Source organism: Arachis ipaensis, chromosome B07, assembly GCF_000816755.2.
Source record: "Arachis ipaensis cultivar K30076 chromosome B07, Araip1.1, whole genome shotgun sequence".
NCBI classification, from domain to species: domain Eukaryota; kingdom Viridiplantae; phylum Streptophyta; class Magnoliopsida; order Fabales; family Fabaceae; genus Arachis; species Arachis ipaensis.
Genome location: NC_029791.2, coordinates 31389053 through 31410209, shown reverse-complemented (window position 1 = coordinate 31410209; position 21157 = coordinate 31389053). Strand labels below are relative to the sequence as shown.

Below are 21157 nucleotides of genomic sequence, written 5' to 3'. Positions count from 1 at the left end.
TATAATAGAATTTGTTTGATTTATGTAGTCAATTCCATCTACTAGAATAAAATTGTTATTATTGTGTGATCAGTTATGTGTTATTCCTTCTTGTTAAATCTGTTATAGCTTCTGATCTATATAAACTTCAGTTGTATTCTATAAATTAATCAAATTATTATTTTCTCATTTTCACACTCAATGTTGTCTTCTTTTTCTTTTTTATTTCCTGTACTCAGAAACTTTTTATGTATATGACTTATACTTCATATCAACTATCCCCAATCGATATATATATCTAGGTGATTGCTATGGTGCCTAAAAGTGTTTGCCTAACTTATCAAAAAGGGTTAAAAATTAATATTTAGTTTTAAAAGTATAAAAATAAATAATTATTAAATATTCAAAAGTTGCCATAAAAAATAAGTTAGGCAAAAGTTAGACACCAAGTTATAGGCACCATAGAATTCACCATATATCTATTAGAGTGTCACATGTAAAAGTTTGTTATCAAAAATATGTTATGTAAAGTCTTGTATACAAGAGTAGGATATATATTTAACAATCTCAGTGTAAAAAATAACAATACTCATTTTTAAATAATCATTCAATACGCTCATATCAGTTTTCATTTTCTTTTTTTCTCTCTGCTCACGCTTATATTCTTTTATAGTATCAGAACGCCCAAGATCCATGACTCAACTTGAAAGTATTCAAACCAATGATGATGATGCTGAATCAATACCAGTAGTTTCTACTTCATCAAATTCCAAGGATAAACCATTCAACAATCCACTAGCTGAGAAATTGTGTAAAACAAATTTCTCAAAGACAAGGGTGAGACAAGAATATATAAATTTGAGAAAGTTTCCATACCTAAAGCTGTGTAATCATCTTATAAGTCACCTTCAGTCTTGTTTGCAAAGTATGTTTCATTGGATGTTTATCATAAACGTTTTGGACATCCTACCATTCCTATTATACAAAGAATTGTAAATAAGTGCAATTTGCCAGTGAATACAATTTCTAATTCAGATTTTGTATGCTCCTCATGTTGCATGGCCAAATCGCATAAACTTCCATATACTCCATCTATGCATGCTTATTATACTCCTCTATCTCTATTTGTGTCAGATGTATGGGACCCGCTCCCATCACTTCCTTGCATGGCTTTTGGTATTATGTATCATTTATTAATGTCTTTTCACGCCATACTAGTATTTTTCTTCTCACAAATAAGTCACAAGTTTTTTTAGTGTTTAAGCAATATAAATCCTGCATGGAAAATCAATTAGGTTATACCATCAAGGCTTTTCAAACTCACAATGGTACTAAGTATATGTCACGAGTCTTTCAAAAATATTTTATTAGCTCATGAAGGGATTGTTCAAAGAACTACCTGCCCACATACTCCACAACAGAATGGGATTGCTGAAAGAAAGTATCGCCACGTTGTAGAGACTGGGCTTGCTCTCCTAGCAACAACTTCTCTCCCTCTCCATTTTTGGGATAAAGCTTTTTCTACAGCTATATACGTAATAAATCAAATGCCTTCCCAGGTTACAGGTAACAACTCTCCTTAATTTTGTATCATCAAGAACCTGACTATGCCTTCTTTTTTGTGTTTTTGGGTGCCTTTGATTTCTTTATCTTAGCCCTTACAATCACAACAAGCTTGAACCCAGATCACAGCCCTACATCTTTCTTGATTACAGCACAACTCAAAAAGGTTACAAATGCATGAACCAAAATGGCCGTATCTTTGTTTTTTGGGATGTTGTCTTTGATGAAACACAATTTTCTTACACTTTCCACTTCTCTAAATTAACACAAAACTCTACCACTCCACAAATCTTAGAATTGTTGCCACAAATTTCTACATTACTCCCTACTATTCTCACACCCGCTCAACTGATTCCTTCTCTACCTCCAAATCATCCTTCATCTCAACCATTGTCTTCAGCAGCTAACATGCAACCTTCACCTTCCAACGATAACAATTCTACAAATGAAACAGCATCAAAGATCCATGCACCCATACCCCCTTTCTCTATTTCTCATACAAACCCAACAAATACACATAATATGCTTACCAGATCCAAAACTAGACACCTTAAACCAAAAACACTTCAAGCTCAGACATTGTCTGCATCGCATATACTTCCTAAGAGTGTGAAAGCTGCTCTTCAATCTCCACACTGGAAAGAAGCCATGTTGACAGAATATCGAGCTTTGGTCCATCATCAAACTTGGACATTAGTGGAAGCCCCACCAAATGAGAAAATCATCTCTTGCAAATGGATATTTGCTGTCAAACAAAATTCAAAGCGTGATATTATTCGCCATAAAGCCAGATTAGTGGCAAGAGGCTTTAACCAAATTGTTGGAGTGGATTTTGATTAGGTATTCTCACCCGTGGTTAAATTTATGACTATTCGTTTGATTTTAACCTTAGCCCTTTCTAAAGGTTGGACAATCAAACAATACGAGTTTCATAATGCGCTCCTTAATGGAATGCTATATGAAACTGTTTATATGAGTCAACCCCCAGATTTTTCCCACTCAAATCCTTATTTAGAATGTAAACTTAATAAAGTAATCTATGGCCTACACCAAGCACCTTGTGCATGGTATATGACCATTACTGTTGCATTAAGAAACTTTGATTTTCAGTGCACAAAGTCTGATCCCTCTCTCTTCACTAATTTTCTAACAAATCTATTATTTATGTTTTACTTTATGTAGATGATATGTTTGTAATAGGAAATGATAATTCTGAAATAATGAAAGTACTACAACAATTACATTCTACATTTCTTCTTAAAGATCTTGGTGATATCAATTTTTTCTAGGAATTGAGGCCCTTCATTTCAAGCGAGTACTTCGTTACTTGGCAGGTATGCTTCACACATGCTTAGAATTTTATCCTTCAACTGACTTAAGATTAACTGCTTTTGTAGATTCTGATTGAGCTGCGGATATGGATGATCACAAATCTATTTATGGTTATTGTGTTTATTATGGTTTAAATCTTATCTCTTGGAAGTGCAGTAAACAACCTACTGTCAACCGTAGCTCTACAGAGGTGAAATTTCGCATGCTAGCAACTGTGTTTGCAGAATTGATCTGGATTCAGAATCTACTAATCAAAATTCAGCAATCGTGTCGTACATCACCTACTGTGTTCTGTGATAACATATCCATTGTGCTGTTGACGTATATTCCAATCCTCCATGATCGCACTAAGCACTTTGAACTCAATCTTTACTTTGTTAGAGACAGAGTCATCAAGGATCAAGTAGCAGTCACTCACATTCCTTCCAGTGAGCAAATAGCAGATATATTCACTAAACCTCTCTCCAATTACTTATTTGAGAAGTTTCAGAGCAAACTCAAGTTGTCCACTAAGCCTCCCAGAGTTTGTGGGGGGATATCAGAGTGTCACATGTAAAAGTTAATTATCAAGAATCTGTTATGTAAAGTCTTGTATTACAAGCATATGATATATATTTGATAATTTTAGTGTAAAGAAATAATAATACTCATTTTCAAATAATCATTCAATACACTCATATCAGTTTTCATTTTTCTCTCTTCTCTCTGCTCTCTCTGCTCACGCTTATATTCCTTTAATGTCCAACATTACTAGCGAGACGAACAATCTTTTATACAATTATTATATGTCTTGAAAAATTCTCATATTTACATTAAAGGTATATTTAGGTCACTAATGCAAAATAAAACCTTCTAAATTTTTATTGTATAATAGTATTAAAAAAAGTTTTGTTCATTTGGCATTAGTGTGTGTATATATTTCTTTCATACCATGTCATTCAAAAAGCAACTTCATGTCGTTCAAAACAAATTTAGATTTTGAAACACTAGAACATATTTTCAGTCTATGGTTACATTCTAAAAACATGGCCATGACCAGTAAAAATAATGACTATAGATCTATGGTCACTATTTTTTATTTTTTAATCATGGTTTTCTATCCGTGACCTATTCTTTCGTAGTCACAGTTCTCTATGGTCACGGTTATCATTGTTTTTATTAAACACTTTACGTTACAGTTTAAAATAGTAACCATAGTTTATTTTATAATCACAGTTCTAAACTATGACCATAAATTATTCTATGGTTATGCTATTTTAAAACCGTGACCATAAATCACTCTATGGTCACACTTTTAACCCATGACCATAGCTTAATCTATAGTCATGCTTGTTCAAAACCATAACCATAAAAATTTTTATGGTCACCCTTTTAAACCGTAATCATAGAATAAGCTATGATTAGGGGGTGTGCAAAAAATCCAGATTTGGATTTTAAACTAAAACCAAAGCAAACTATTAAAAAAAACCTATTTTAAATAAAAAATCCAATCCAAACCAAATTGAATTTATTTTATAGGTTGGTTTTTAATCCAAACCATTTAAACAATTTTAAATCCGGATCCAGATCTAGATCCAAATTAATATCCAAATTTAGAAAACCCTAACTCTGATTCGGTGAACCAGTTCACACTTCATACGCATAAATCCAGTCCTCTTCTCCTTCAATCGCGTAGTCTTCGTGATAGAGGATAAATGCCGGTTAAGAATTTTCACAAAAATAATCTCGTCAAAGTATAGATCCAAACTGACAAACAACCCTCAATCAAAGTTTAATTTGTTTGTCACAAGTACAAACTCAATAAAAATCGAGAGTATTTAAACCTCAGGTCATCTCTCAAGGAATTGCAATTGAGTGCTTAATTATTGGTTATGAGTTTCACGGGGTGGGTTGATAAAAGGGCAAGAAATTAAAATGCAAGAATTTAAATGACAAGAAAATAAATCAAACAACTAAAGATAACAAACAATAAAGAAGCATTCATGACAAGGATTGAGAATCAAGGTTTTCCATTCTAGTCATTAATAATAATGCAATAATTAACAAGAGTTAAGCCTATTACATTATCAATAGAAACAAGATTAACTAACAACCCTTGATCACCAATATAAATTCGGTATTAATGACTGAAGATTGCCTAATTTCTCTTTCCAAGCCAAGAATGCACAAAATCTACTCTAAAACTAAGCCAAGCATTTTATCGAACACTTGGTATGCATAAAAGGGAAAACATATAAAATTGAATGAATACCAAAATCTACTACTACCAAATGCAAGAAAATAACAACAATAACTCAAATAAACAATAAGAAACATAAAAAGTCATCAATTGCATTAAAGGAAATAAAAATCAACAAGAGTGTTCATAAAACTAAAGATGACATAAATGAGAAATTAACAAGAGAAACGAAGAGAATTAAGACAATAAAGCATGAAAATATAAATGAAACTACACTAAAATAAGAACTGAAATATGAAATTAAAGAGAAAAGTAAACTAAGAACCCTAATTCTAGAGAGAAGAGGGAGCTTCTCTCTCTAGAAAACTACCCTAAGACATGTTTCTACACTAATCTAATTGCTCCCCCTTGTTCCATCTTGAATTTTGCCTCTAATAGCTTCAGAAATGAGTTGGATTTGGGCCTGATGTGATGAACGAAAATTGTCTATCGGTAAAGAATCTCTCAATTGAAATCTCGTTACAAGTATAGTTCTAAACCAACAAACAATTCCTCAATAAAAAATTTGTTTGTCACAAGTACAAGCCCCAATAAAAATAATAACCGAAGTATTCAAACCTCGGGTCGTCTCTCAAGGAATTACAGGAAAGTGTTCTTGTTATTGGTTATGGGACAAGTATTTTTGGGGTTTGAATAAGGGACAAGAAATATGAATAACAAGAAAGTAAAAGAAACTCGAATGATAAAAGGTCTTGGAAAGGGTTGATGGTTAAGGATCTTTATCCTTGTTACTAACCACAACATGATAATTGCAAGGATCAATCTCATTAAGTCATCCTCTAACAAGTGAAGGAAAGTCAAATGAGCTACACCAATCCTAATCCATAAGTCCTAGCCACCTCACTAATTAACTTAGTGGAAGCTTGAGTCAATGGACACCAATTATCAAGACTTGGACATTAGCAACTCAATTTCACCTAAGTCACCATCCCAAGCCAAGAACAAAAAAATCTACTCTAACATCCTTCCAAGCATTTAATCAAACACTTGGAAGGCATAAAAGGAAAGCAAAATAAGATTGCAAGAAATATAAATCTACAACTACCAATTGCAAGGAAATTAACAACAACAACTCAAATCAACAATAAAGGAACATTAAACATAAATTGTATTAAAGAAAAATAGAAGAAACAAGAGTGCATCAACAACAAGGTAAACAAATACAAAGATTAAAATACTAAACTAGGAAAGCAAAGGTAAAGGAACAAGAAATTAGAAAGGAAAAGTAAATCAAAGAATGAATTAAACCTAGATCTAAGAAATTCTAATCTACATCTAACCTAATTCTAAAGAGAAGAGAGAGCTTCTCTCTCTAGAAACTAACTAAAGCATGATCAAAAACTAAACTATGTGCTCCCCCCTTGACTCCTCTTGAATTCTGCATGTAATAAGCTCAAAAAATGAGTTGGATCTGGGCCTGGGAAGCTCAGAAATCGCCCTCAGCGTTTTCACTTTAATGAGGTCACGTGCGAGCTGTGACGCGTACGCATGGGTCACGCGTACGTGTCGATTGGCATTTTTACTTCCCACGCGTACGCGTCATGTCACGCGTACGTGTCGCCATGCGACTGCATATTCCAGCGTGCGCGTCGATGAATGCACTCCCAATCCTTGATTTTCCATGATCTCTCCACTTTGCATGCTTTTCTCTTCACTCCTTTGATTCATTCCTAGCCTTTTCAACCTAAATTCACTAACAAACACATCAAGACATCTAGTGGAATCAAAGGTGAATTAAAATTAACCAATTAAGGGCCTAAAAAGCATGTTTTCACACTTAAGCACAAATTAAGATAGAATTACAAAACCATGCTATTTCATTGAATAAGTGTGAGAAAAGGTGATAAAATCCCCTCAATTCAGCATAAAATGCACCACGAAATAGTGGTGCATCATGATGCAGCTCAGAAATTGCCAGTCACATTTTCTTTAATGAAGTCACATGACGAGTGTCACGTGTACGCGTGGCCTGGCGAACTCCTTCCTCACGCGTACGCGTGAGGCATGCATGCGTGTAACCATGAATTCTCCAAATCCTCATTTCTTCATGAATTCTCCACTTTGCATATTTTTTCTTTACTTCTTCAATCCAATATTTGCCTTCTAAGCCTAAAATCACTAAACAAACACATCAAGGCATCAAATGGAATTAAAGAGAGTTAAATTTAGCAAATTAAAGGCCTGAAAAGCATGTTTTCACTCTTAAGCACAATTTAGGAGAAATTCACAAAACCATACTATTTCATTGAATAAATATGAGAAAAGTTGATAAAATCTACTAAATTCAACACAAGATAAACCACAAAATTGAGGTTTATCAACCTCCCCACATTTAAACCAAGCATGTCTTCATGCTAAACTCAAGAATGACAAGAAAGGGGTATTACTTATTCGATGCAAAATGTCTAAATGCAAACTATCTATATGCAATGCATGCAACTACTTGGTCAAAATAAGTCGTTTCCCAAGAATACATATATGAACATAAGGGATAAAGCGATCAAATCAAATCCACAATTGAATTGAGTTATTGAAATGAATTATAAACTTGCAAGATAAGAGATGATCATGGGTGAAAACATGGAATTGAGCAATCGAACCCCTCACCAAATGTGTGTATGCGCTCTAATTGCTCACGTGTTTAGGGTTGATTCACTCAATTCTCCTCTAATCATGCTTTCCAAGATTTGTTTTTCATCTAACAATCAACAATTATTCAATGCATGCATACAAATATCATGAGGGCTTTCCACAAGGTTGTAATGGGGATAGGGTCAAGGTAATGATGCATATGGTCAAGTGAACTTGAAATTTGCATCTTTGATTAACCTAAGCTCTCACTAAACACATATAACAACCTATACAATTCTAACACAATACCTAGCTACCCATAATCTCATTTTCACACACTCATGCATTCTTTTCAATTCACATCCCATATGCATTGTTATTATTACTTTTCTTTGGGGCATTTCGTCCCCTTTTTATTCTTTTTTTTCCCTTTTCTTTCTTTCTTTTTTTTTATATTTTTTTCAATTTTTTTTCAATAACATAATATGTAAAAAAGATGAATGCATATGGTTTAAACATTTAATGGATGAGTATGTACCCAATTTCCAAGATTTTCAACAAAACTACAAAACTACACTTTTATCTTAACCAATGTTCCCAAACTTTCCCACACTTGATGATACACACTCTTACTAGGCTAAGCTAATCAAATATTCAAACGAGGGACATTTATTATTTTTCACTTAGGGGTAGTGATGTACTAAAATTAAGAACAAAAAGGGATTAAAATAGACTCAAATTAGCTAACAATGGTAGATAAAAGGTAAGGCTATTTGGGCAAGTGAGCTAAAGAAATAAAGGCCTCAATCATATAAATGCATTCTTACACAAAATAATGGACATAAAGAATTAAACAAATTAAAGATTACAATCATAGAAAGAGAATAATACACACAAGAATGAAAATAGTGGTTATATGATGTAACCACACAATTGGGCTTAAAAACTCACAAGCTTATGTTTTCTTAGCTCAAAAACATGTTCCACAAAATATAATTCAATCAAATTGCAATGAAAATTTTTTTTATTCAAATCAATTGGGATTCCCTATAGATAAATTCTTTGGAACATATCATTATTTTGACTAAGCTTATAAAAGACCTAGTAATAGAAGAAGAAGAAAAAAAATAAAATGTGAAAGTGTTAGGTGTAAGAACCGCGATTAATTAATTATTTAAGTAAATAATTAATATTGTTCAAAATAGGATCCGAAAATCTAGAATGAGAATTAGAGGATTTAAGTATAATTTTTAGACTCAGTAGATTTTTCTGAGTCAGAAAATGTATTTTCTGCGAAAAATCGAATAAAACCGTGAATCGGCAGTCAAACCGGTCGAACCGATTTAAGTTTGTCCAGTACTGTGCAAGAAAAATTAAAACAGTCAAAAACCTTAGGAAAATATTTAAAGTCGAAAACCGGGCATTAATTTTAAAGGTTTGGTCCAAAGTTGGGCCAAACGGGCTAAAAATACTAACGAGTTGGACCGGGCCCAAGTTGGGCCCAAGCCCAACATATATATAGGTTCAATAAGTGAACCCATTCAGCGTACCACTCTCATAAACACAACATACACCAGAAATTGAGAGAAGGAGAAGAGAGAAGAAGCACTATTCACATTTCACTTCAAACCGCGATATCTTGAGCTACAGTGCTCCGATTCACGTGCCGTCGGCGGCTACGTGAAGCTCTCTTCGAGCCCGTTACTTTCATCTAAATTTCCTAGATAAGAACTTGAATTTTCTCTTCCTTCCTACTGCCCTAAGAATTTCGAGTTTGGTGAGTGTTGATCTTGAGAAAAATTTGTATTTTGGTTGTTTTGGTGCCACTCATTAGTGAGAAAATGTTGGGTTCTATCCTAAATTTCAGTGAATGAGGTAAGATTTCTCAAGAACCCTTGTAAATTAATTTATGGTGAGTATTAGGTTTTGATTTATGTGAAATATGTGATATTAGCTTGAATATTGGAGCTTGTTGGTGATTGTTGATGCTTGTTGGAGTGATTGGTGACTTGGATTATGGTTGAAAGCTTAGCTTGTGCTCAATTGGGATTTTGGTACATATTGAAAATTAGCCAAGGTATAGTTTCAGTTTCCTCTATATAAAATATAATATTATTTATGGACACTTAGGCTAGTAACCCATAGGATAGGGTTGAATTAAATTGGTTGTTGGATTATTGAATGATTATTTATGATGAATTTATGATGGATTGATGATTTTGAGCATGTTAGTGAATTAGGATGTTGAATTTTGATAAAGATGGTGTAAAATATTTAGATTGAGATGACATGAGATTGAATATGATGCTTGGTATTGAAAGATTTATGATTCATGAATGTGTTGGTGGAGAATTGTTTATAATGTGATATATTTGATAATTGAGGTTGAGAATAATGAAATATGAAGGAAAAATTTGGTAAGAATGGTGTAATATGATACAAAGGGTAGATTTTAATGTAAATTGGAGTTTGTAAGGGTTTTGGTTTGATTTTGGTTGATGATTGTGGTAAAACTGAAACTTGTGAACTTTTGGTAAAACTGAAATTTTGGTGAACTTCTATGAATCATATCTTGATCTACCGTGCTTGAAATTCAATGTATTTTATATCAAATGAAAGGAAATTGAACAAGCTTTAAAATGGTATAAATTTTGTGGAAAAAAAGATATGATTGTGGAAAGTTTGGTGTCAAAATCTGAAATTATGCAATTTTGCAGAATTTTGTGATTTCTGGTTTGTGTGTGCAAGCACAGCCTTGTGCGCACGCACACCCCTGTGATTTTTCGAACATGTGCACATGCACAGACTAGTGCGTACACACACACAGGGGAAGACTTTCTGTTGAGAGTGCTAGCACAACCTGTGCGCGCACATAACCAACGAAGTTTTATAACCTGTGCGCACGCACACGTTGGAAGGTGCATTCTGTTGAGGGTGTTCGCATGTCTTGTGCGAGTGAACAGAATTATGAAATTTGGTACTTGTGCATATGCACCCTTTTTTAAAAAATCTCCTGGGCATGCGCACACACACTCCTGTGTGTACGCACACACCCTGTTTTTCAACGTAAACTTTGTTTTCAACTATTTCACCTTCCCAACAAGTTTGTAAACTTGTGTTTCACCTATTTAAGATTCTTTGGCTTATTTTTGGGTATTAAAACATGGGAAAGACCCTAGGGGATTGAATTTGGTATTATTTTGAAAAGTTAGAGAACGGAGGCTTAGGTTTCTGGTGTACTGAGGATGAGTTTGGTGAAATGAAAGGGAGAAAGATATCTGAAATTCTGAAAACCACTGAATTACTGTTTTATATTGAGATTGTTGAGACACTATGCGCCTGGCAGGGATGGTGGTTAATCTCTCCTGTCGAGGTAGCGGTGGCGGCGTAAAGACGATGATTAATCCCGCTTATGTTGTGAGGTCTATGGCAAGAGTATCCCGCTCACATCCCTTCGGATCACTGCAGGCACAAAATCCTAGACGGTGTTCCGAGCACCAATATCTCGGGGTTTCCCAATTATGCTTTCGAAGGGCGACATCTCCATAGAGATGTGTCGGGTTGGCAGTTGAATCGACAATGTGATATCACAGCCAATAGGACAGGCATTCATCATATGCATCTTCTATCTGCTTGTTTGCTTTGCCAACTTGTAATTGCTTGTCTAATTGTATAACATGCCTAATTGCCTACTTGAATTACTTGCCCTAAATGCCTATTCTTGTGTTTTACTTGCATTGATATTAATTGTGTTTTCTACTGGGATTGAGGAGGTTCGGAAGGCAGTGGCGATGGGATCGCATGGAGGATAGGTTGTTAGATTAGAAAATCCTTTAAGTTAGATTACCCTTTATTATGTTAAGGTTTAATTTATCCTTTGATGTTTTAGTTATGCTTTAAGATGAATCTTGTGATGGATATGAAGTTCTAGGATTGCCTCTGGCGTTCCAGGGTCTTATATCTTACATCACTGGGTACTGTTACCATATTGAGAACATCCAGTTCTCATACCATATTCTGTTGTTATTTTTCAGATGCAGGTCGCAATCCACCACGATGAGTTGATCTGATGGTGATAGAGCGGAGGATCCTAGATACATTTTGGATGTCTTTTTGTTTATTTTGTTTAGTTTCTCTCACTTTTGTATTTTACTTTTAGCCTAGAGGCTTACTTTGAGAGAAAAACTTGTATAAGCTGTTTTAACTTTCAGATTGCGCTTTTTAAATCCTGTTTTGAGCTATATCCTTCATCGGGCTTCTAGACTATATTAATTCTTTCTATATATTATATGTATGAGCTTAGAACTGTCGTAACCTTTGATTAACCTTTTCTTTACGATGCGAGGTAAGGCTTAGGGTAATAGGGTGTTACATTTAGTGGTATCAGACCGGTTCGTGCTCGTGAGCCTGAGGGATGGACCGATTGTGATTTATTGCATACTCTGTGTGTCTTTTTATTTGATTCTATTAGGTTATCTACTTGATATATGCATAGCATGCTTGTTTGTGAGTGCTTTTTTGTGATAATTGAAGCACTAGGCTTTTGATATTGAGACTGATCACCTTGATATCGATTGTTTGCTGTAGACAGAAACCCTAATGGCCACTCGCAGACAAGGTCGTACACGTTCACGAGCCGAGAGTAGGAATGAGCAACTGGCCGATAACCATACCGAATTCATGGCGGCAATGGTGAATCTTGCGAACACCATGGAGGCTAATGCTGCTGCGACTCTGCAAGCTGTGCAGAGGTTAGGTCAACCTGCTGGAAACGGGAATGGCGAGGGAAATGGAAATGACAATGCAGAAAGAAATGGCGATAATATGGGAGGTGCTCCGATGACCTTGGCTACTTTTCTCAAGGTTCATCCTCCAAGTTTCAGAGGTTCAACCAACTCCACAGAAGCGGACAATTGGTTTCAGGCCATGGAGCATGCGTTACAAGCGCAGCATGTTCTGAATAACCAATATGTAGAGTTTGCTGCTTATCAGCTTTTGGGAGAGGCCCAGCACTGGTGGCAAGGCGAATGCCGCTTGCTACAGCTTCAGAATGCCGATATCCCTTGGGATGTATTTCAAATGGCTTTCTACAAGAAGTATTTTCCTGAGTCTGTAAGGGAAGCGAAGAAGATGGAACTTATTGAGCTGAAGCAAGGTTCTTTGTTTGTGGCAGACTATACTAGCCGCTTTGAGGAGGTTTGTAGGTTCTCTAGGGTGTGTCAGGGTGCCCCAGAGACCTACAAAAGCTACAAATGTATTAAGTATCAAAGAGGCTTGAAGGATAACATCATGACTGCTGTGGCTCCTTTGGAGATTCGGATTTTCTCTGATCTGGTGAACAAGACGAGGGTTGTTGAAGAATATGCAAAGACGGTAGCCTCGTCAAAGGACACTCATAGAGGGAACACTAGTAGAGGACGTGGCAAGTACTTTCAGCCGAGGGGGTAGCATTTCAAGAGAGGAGGACATGCGCCTCAAGGTCAAGGAGGCTTCAAAAAGAACACTTATAATCAATTTCAGTATGCCAAAGGAAGAGGGAACCAGAGTAAGATTTCTCCGGATTTGACTTGTGTGCGTTGTGGGCATTTTCATCCATATGACTCTTGCAAGATTGGTTTAGGTGGTTGCTTCAACTGTGGTCTGCCTGGTCATATTGCGAGAGATTGCACTCGTATGAGGAACCCAAATGCGGGTCAGAGTCAACATCAAGGGCGGGTTTTTGCTGTGAACGCCAAGGATGCTGCTAAGACGGATCCGTTGATGAGAGGTATATGTTTAATTGATGATAAAATCTTGATTGCATTGTATGACACTAGAGCTTCGTATTCATTTATTTCATTTGACAAAGTTGAGGAACTAGGCTTGAAAGTGTCAGAATTGGCATTTAAATTGCATGTACATACTCTGTATCAGACGGTTATGACTAGGTCAGTTTGTAGGCAATTAGGTTTTAAGCTTGAGGGTAGAGTCTTTGTGCATGATTTTATTTGTTGGGTTGGAGATGATTTTGGGTTTGATTGGTTGTCCAAGAATCGAGTTTTGTTGGATTGCTTTGAGCGATCGATTCAGTTTATGCCGGAAGGAGAAAATGGAACAGTGGTAGATGAGGGTTATTACCTAAACTCTGTGATGGTGCACTGTAGTGGGGAAGAGTGTCAGGGTTATATCTTGTTGGCGGCTAATGCGTTAGGTGACAATCAGAAGATAGATCAAATTTCGGTAGTTAGAGACTTTTCAGAGGTGTTCCCGGAATATATCCCTGAGTTCCCTCCTCAAAGGGGGATTAAATTTGCCATTGAATTAGTGCCGGGAGCCGGACCAGTATCGATTACGCCGTATAGAATGGCTCCGATAGAACTGGTTGAACTAAAGACTCAGTTGGAAGAGCTTCTGAACAAAAGGTTCATTCGACCAAGTGTATCACCATGGGGAGCGCCAATTTTATTGGTGAAGAAGAAGAATGGAGGAATTTGACTGTGTGTGGATTACCGATAGTTGAACAAGGTAACTGTGAAGAATAAGTACCCGCTGCCAAGGATAGATGACTTGATGGATCAACTGCAAGGAGCTGGAGTGTTTTCAAAGATCGATTTGAGATCCGGTTACCATCAGATAAGGGTGAAAGAGGATGATATTCCTAAGAATGCATTTAGGACGCGCTACGGACACTACGAGTTTGCGGTGATGTCCTTTGGGTTAACGAATGCACCTGCTGTGTTCATGGATTACATGAACAGAGTATTTCATCGCTTTTTGGATAAATTCGTGGTGGTTTTCATAGATGACATCTTAGTTTATTCTAAGACGATGAAGGAGCAAGAGGAACACTTGAGAATTGTGTTGCAAATCTTAAAGGAGCAGAAATTGTATGCTAAGTTGTTCAAGTGTGAATTCTGGAAGGAGGAAGTAAAGTTCCTAGGTCATGTGGTAAGCAAAGAAGGAATAATCGTGGATCCTTCGAAAGTTGAGGCGGTGATGGAATGGGAAAGACCAACGATGGTGACGGAAGTCAGAAGATTCTTGGGCTTAGCCAGATATTACCGGAGATTCATTGAAAGATTTTCCCGGATTGCACTACCGATGACTAAGTTGACAAGGAAGGAGGTGCCGTTTGTGTGGATGTCGGAGTGTGAGAAAAGTTTGCAGACCTTGAAACAAAAGTTAACTTCAGTGCTTGTTTTGATTTTTTCGGAACTGCATGAACCATTTGAAGTGTATTGTGATGCGTCACTAAAGGGTTTGGGTTGCGTGTTGATGCAACACCGAAATGTGGTGGCTTACGCATCGCGTCAGCTGAGACTGCATGAGGTAAATTACCCAACTAATGACTTGTGATGAGTTTGGAAAACTCCATTTTTAATTTAAGTGATGATCAAACATTATAAATATGATTGATTGCAAGATTATTATTTTGATTTTAATGTTCATATGTTGATTAAAATAATTTTGCAATGCAGGTGTATATTGGGCCAAAATTCAGCCTTAGTATTAAATTGATGAGACCATGGCTAAAATAAATTTTTGTTCTTGGGCCGAAAAAAAAAAGCAAAGCCCAGTATGAAATCAAAACTCAGCCTTATATGAAATAAATGTTGGCTGAATTGTTTAATTGGGCCAGTTTCTATTAACATCATCATTAAGCCCATATTAAACCAAAGATCCAATGCTTGGTCCGAAACCTATTGAGGGAAAGCAAATATTTTGCCTCCAACGGATCCCAATTTTTACCATGTGGTGGAATTCAAATTTCATTAAAATAAAGTTAATACATGCATGGGAACTATGAGAGAGAAATTGTCATTGATTTGATGGATGGCTTTATTACTACACGCTACTCAGGGAAGTAAAAGCAATCCCATTTCATTTAATTTGTTCAATTACATCTAATTGCTTTTCTTCTAGCTCTATCTTCTCTCTCATCTTTCTTCTACCTTCGGTCATATCGTTACAGAGAAAGCATGGAGGCTATGGCTAGACACCGAAGAGAAGAAGCACGCCACAAGACCATCACAATGATGGCAAGAAAAAGCAAACTAAAAGTATGCTGTGGCTAAGATTCTCATTCACTTGTGGTAAGATTTTGTGAAGAGATCTTGGCTTCTCCATACCAAAAATGGAAGAGAAGATCTCGGTCAGAGAAGAAGATCCTTGGAGGGATGGCTTGTCCCTGGTTCAGCTCAACCATCACAGGAGGTAGCTACAATGGCTACGTGATGAAGGAGGCAGAGATTAGAGCAGATGAAGCTACCATTATCATGAAGCATCAAGGGCCAGAAGTTCATCTTAGAGAGCAAGGCAAGGATGAAGGGCTCGGATTGATGAAGAGTGGTGACCAAGGAAGGACTAGAGGTAATTGCATGTTGGATTTTGCATGAATTATCTCTTCTCTCTCTCTGGCCGAACCAGTTCAAGTTGAAGAAAAAGAATATTGGCTTGGTTTGTTTAGTTTCAACCTTGAAGGCTTCTCCTTATAAGTAAGGGTGAACAGTCAGGGTTTGATTCAAGGAAAGGAAAAGAGTGAGCACAGAGTTCCTATAGCTCCCCAAGCTTACAGAAATTCTTTTCCTTTAATGTTTTTTATTTTGTATTTTTCTGTTTAATTTTGTCTATCTTGAGTCTCATAGAAAAAAGGCAAACATTGAGGTTTGTAAAGAAAAAGCCATAGAGTGGAAAAAGGCAGAGAATTCAAAATTAAAAGAAAAAGCCATAGATGTCCTTAGAGGTCCTTTGTACATATGTGTTGTGTTTCATGATTCTGTGGGAATCCCCTTGCAAGTTGGGTTAGCACTTTGCAGTGAAAGCTTGGCAGTAACCAAGTCAAGTTCAGGATTGGGTTTAGATTCTGGACTTGTCCCGGATAGGAAGGGTAGTTCCTATGGAGAATTGGTGTTTGTAATCAAGAATGATTATAGTGAAATTCCATCATTATTGTGATGGAGACTGGATGTAGGCTGCCTTGCACTTAGCAGCTGAACCAGGATATATCTTGGTGTAATTCTCTCTCTCTTCTACTCCATTTCTATTTCTACTGCCCAGGAGATAAAATTGAAAATATCTCGTGCTGATCGATGAGACAAAAAGAAAAGTCTCCTGGCTGAGTACGAGACAAAAGAAAAAGTCTCGCGACTGGTTACGAGACAAAAAGGCAAAAAGTTTCCAAAAGTTGTTTCAAAGACCAGCAAGTGTTATCAAGCGAAAAAGGGGCTAAGATTCAACCCCCCTTCTCTTAGCCACTGAAAACCATCAACTTGGAATTAGCGGCGATTGTGTTTGCATTGAAGATTTGGTGACACTGATGCCTGAGCATCTTATCTATCTTTTCCTTGTGAATTTGCACTTGAATTGCTAAGTTTAATCAAAATTTAAATATCTTTTGGCCACTATGGATGCCACTTTGAGTTTTGCACAATTCTATTTATTTCAGTAGCATTCGGATGGATTTGATGGAGTTTTGTAGCAGAAAAGGGAGAAAGCGAATGATGCTGTCAATCCTGACCTCCTTGCATTAAAACTGGAATAACTTAAGCTACAGAGGTCTAATTGACGTGATTTCACTGGCATTAGAAAGTTAACTTCTAGGGCTTTCCAACGATATATAATAGTGCACATTTCTTCTCCAGCAACCTCTGCATCTTCCACGTTGAACTTGGTTCCTACCAAGTTCAGCGTGGATTGGAGAACTTCCAGGGAAGAACTTGCTGCCTTCTCCACGCTGAACTTGGGAAAAGACAAATTCAGCGTGGATTCAAAGGAACACGCTGAGCACTTGCTGCCTTCTCCACGTTGAACTTGGAAAAAGCCAAATTCAGCGTGGAGCTTAATGAATCCAATGGTCCCCACACTCTTCAAGCCCCGCATGGATCAATTAAATTACTTTTGATTCAACTTTTATTTTATTTACAATTAGGAAAAGATATTATTTTAGTTTTAGAAAATATATTTTACATTAATTAGTTTTAATTTCTGAATTATTGTTAATGCTTTTGAATACCAAAACACTCTTTTCTATTCGTCTGACTAAGCCAAACACTTAACCATTGTTGCTTGATCCATCAATCCTCGTGGGATCGACCCTCACTCACCTGAGGTATTACTTGGTACGACCCGGTGCACTTGCCGGTTAGTTTGTGGTTATAAATTTCGCACCAAGTTTTTGGCGCTGTTGCCGGGGATTGACTATGATTAACAACTATTAGTTGTTTGATTACTTAGATTAGGCGTTTTAATTTTAATTTTATTAAAATTTTGTTTATTTATTTTCGAAAAAAAATTTAAATAAATAGTACTAATATTTTTCTTAATTTCTGAAATTAAGTTTGGTGTTTCCTAGTTAGTTTTATTTTAATTTTTCTTATTTTAATTTTTAGAATTCTGTTCTTTCTTCTCTGCTTTCCTATTTACCACATGGTGCGTTTAATTCTTTTTGGTGTTTTGTGCTAAGGAAAAATAATGGAGAGAGATCACATGGGTTACTACTCACACCCAGGGAGTGATTCTTATTATTGTGAATGGGGGAACTACCCAAATTTTGGTTGGCAAAGTCAAAATCAAAGAAACTTCAATGCTCCATATTCCAACTATCAAGAACCAGCATCTCCATATTCATATCAAGAACCACCAACTCCATATTCATACCAAGAACCACCACCTTTCTATCCATATCAAGAACCATCATCTCCTTCTTATTCATATCAAGAGCCACCATCTCCTTATTCATCTCAAATACCATCAGATCTTGAGCTTCTCATGAAAGAATTCTTACATGATATAAAGACGAATGTCAAAAATATAGAAAAATATGTGCAGTCGATTATCAAGTCACAGGAAGAGGAGCAAGCAAACTCCTTCCCAAGAGATATAATACAAGATCCTATAGAAGTAAGTGAGGAAATCAATCAAAAGAGTTTACACTCCAATAAATTAGAGTACTTTCCACCCTCACACATGGAAGAAGAGGAAGATGCAAAAACAAAGGAAGAAGATGTGCCAACAAAGAAGGAAGATGCAGAAACAAAGGAGGTTGTAAGGGATGAAGACAATTATGGGAATCTACACTCCAATGAAGTAGAGACTAGCATAGATAATTTTGAAATCAAAGAAGTGAAGGAAACCAAGGAAAGCACTGAAAAGGGGATTGTGACCAAGAAACAGAAGAAAATATCCATGAAAAAGTAAAGGTCAGCAAAAAACAATCCAACCTCTACCCCCAACAAGCAAGGTGAATCAAGCTAATCACAATAAAAGAAAGCTTGTTAGGAGGAATTTATATCAGGGGGCACTAATCTTCACCTCTCCCCCCTTGGAGACATTTCTTTTAACCAACTGGAAGAAGAGGAAGAAACTTCAATAATCAAGTGTCAAGCTAGTGACGTTAAAGAAGCGCTTGTCGGGAGGTAGCCCGATGATTTCGTATCCTTAATATATTTTTTGTTGTAGTAGTTTTATTATTTATTTGATTTTTATTGAGTTTTTACTGTTTTTCCTTCATTTTACATGTGTTTTGATCATGCAGAATATTTAGAACAGGAACCGAACACTAAAAAAAATTTTTGGCCACTTTGAAGAAGGTTGGTTCTGCCAGGTCCACGTTGAACTTAGGATTTTCCAAATTCAACGTGGAGTGCACGTATAAATTGAGCATTACTCTCTACCAGGTCCACATTGAACTTGGAAAATTTGGTAAGAGTCCATGCTGAACTTAGACTGCGCCAAGTTCAGCGTGGAAAGAGGAGTTTCATGGCGTACATCATGGCGCTGAACTTGCCCACCTTCAAGTTCAACGTGGAATCATATCTCCTCATCAAATCTCATCCAAATCACATGCTATCTCTGATTGATTCCCCCCTTTTTCCAATTCACTTGATCCCCCCCCTAACCAGATTCCCTTTCTTTTTATCCCATTATCGACCCATGGTCCCATTTCCAACCCATACACTCCTGAACCGCCTCCCCTATATATATATATATACACACACACACACACACATTATCATACCCCCCTATATAACATATCTCTATCTCTATATATATAATTAGGGGGAGACTCTGATAAAGTTGGCAATTTCAACTTTTTATAAAGATGTTTTTCATTTTGTGGTTGTTATTGATTTAAAAGCGTGTCAATAAAAGTGTTACTTTAAAGAGAAAGTGTTACCCTTAATCGTTAACTTGGCTCTGATACCAATTTTTTAAAGTCGACTTTTCTTTTAATTTCTTTTTCAAAATTTCTATTAACTCTTCATATTTTACTTCGAATAAATTTATAATTTGTATAGATTCAATTGGTGGTGCTTTATTTAAAGGATTTTGATAAAAATAATTTGCAAATTCATAATCTAAAGTATTGACCATTTCTACTATTTCTCTTATATTTGTTATATGATCATTTATTACTAGTCCTTGATGTATATTTATAATTCTGATTTCATTTTTATAATTTTTCAATCTTGTTTTAGTTTATAATATTCTTTTTTGCATGGATTATTGTATATAAAATCTTTTATCTGTTTGTCTTTTTCTTTAAGATAATTTCTCAAATCCTCAAAAACTTCTTTTATTTCTACACTTTCTGTTGTTTCTAAATATCTTTTTAATTTTTCGACTTCATTTTCCATTTTTTCTTTCAACAGCTTTAATTCTTTTAAGTCATAATATGGTTTTCCAGGCATTTATAAATTTTTTAAGTTTAATTCTAACTTATTTATATTTATTCTTATTTCTATCCTTTTTATTAAAAGGTCATCAATTTCGATCTGAAGATTATTTAATTCCCTTTTATACTCCTTTATTTTACTTTTTAATTTTTCCGCCCTTTTTCTTTTTATTTTATTTTCTGGTTTTTCAATCTTTTTATGCTTCATTATTTATTTTAGAATTTCTGCGAACTCTATCATTGATTCATCACTATTTTCTAGAGATTCTATTAATTTTTCTAACTCTTCAACTTCTCTTTTCAACTTGTCATAGATTATCTTTAGAGCTTCAAATGCTCTTTGATTTATTTCAGAGAACTGTAAATAATTTAAACGATTTTCTCTTTCAAAGAGCTCTTGTTTCTTGTCTTGGTAAGTTACATATATTTCTTCTTTATTTATTGTCATAATTTAGTGTTTAGGGTTTTATTTAATTTTTCGACCTTTTTTGTTAATTCTTTTATTTCAAAATTTTCTTCTTTAATCTTTAACTTAGATAAACTTAAAGGGATATTAATTTTAGATTCTCTTATTTGAAAATTTGATGAAACTAATTTTCCTGATGGTTCTTTTAATAATAGAACCGGGTTTTCAATAGCTTTATATTTTGGTATTTCTGTTTTTACAATTTTCTAAAATAATTCGTCGACATAAATTCTTTCTCTGTTTTTAAATATTATACTATGATGACTATTTGTTAAAGCATAATTTATTGCATATGTAATTGAAAATGGTTCATCATCTTGTTCCATTAGACCATTAGAGTGAAATTTATAAGCCA

General features: G+C 35.5%; 1 protein-coding gene across 1 annotated transcript; it reads left to right on the top strand.

The window, feature by feature from the left end:
- On the top strand, positions 14492-15170 carry LOC110265028 (uncharacterized mitochondrial protein AtMg00860-like). Its single transcript, XM_021107762.1, has 2 exons — positions 14492-14822; positions 15142-15170. Exons 1-2 carry the CDS (start codon positions 14492-14494, stop codon positions 15168-15170), a joined length of 360 nt encoding a protein of 119 aa, XP_020963421.1.

Excerpts from the sequence above, each read along its gene's own strand:
- LOC110265028 (XM_021107762.1), top strand. The coding sequence starts at position 14,492 with ATGAAGGAGCAAGAGGAACACTTGAGAATTGTGTTGCAAATCTTAAAG. Across the intron at positions 14,823-15,141 it reads GATGTCGGAGTGTGAGAAAA|GTGTATATTGGGCCAAAATT; the intron begins GTTTGCAGACCT and ends TTTGCAATGCAG.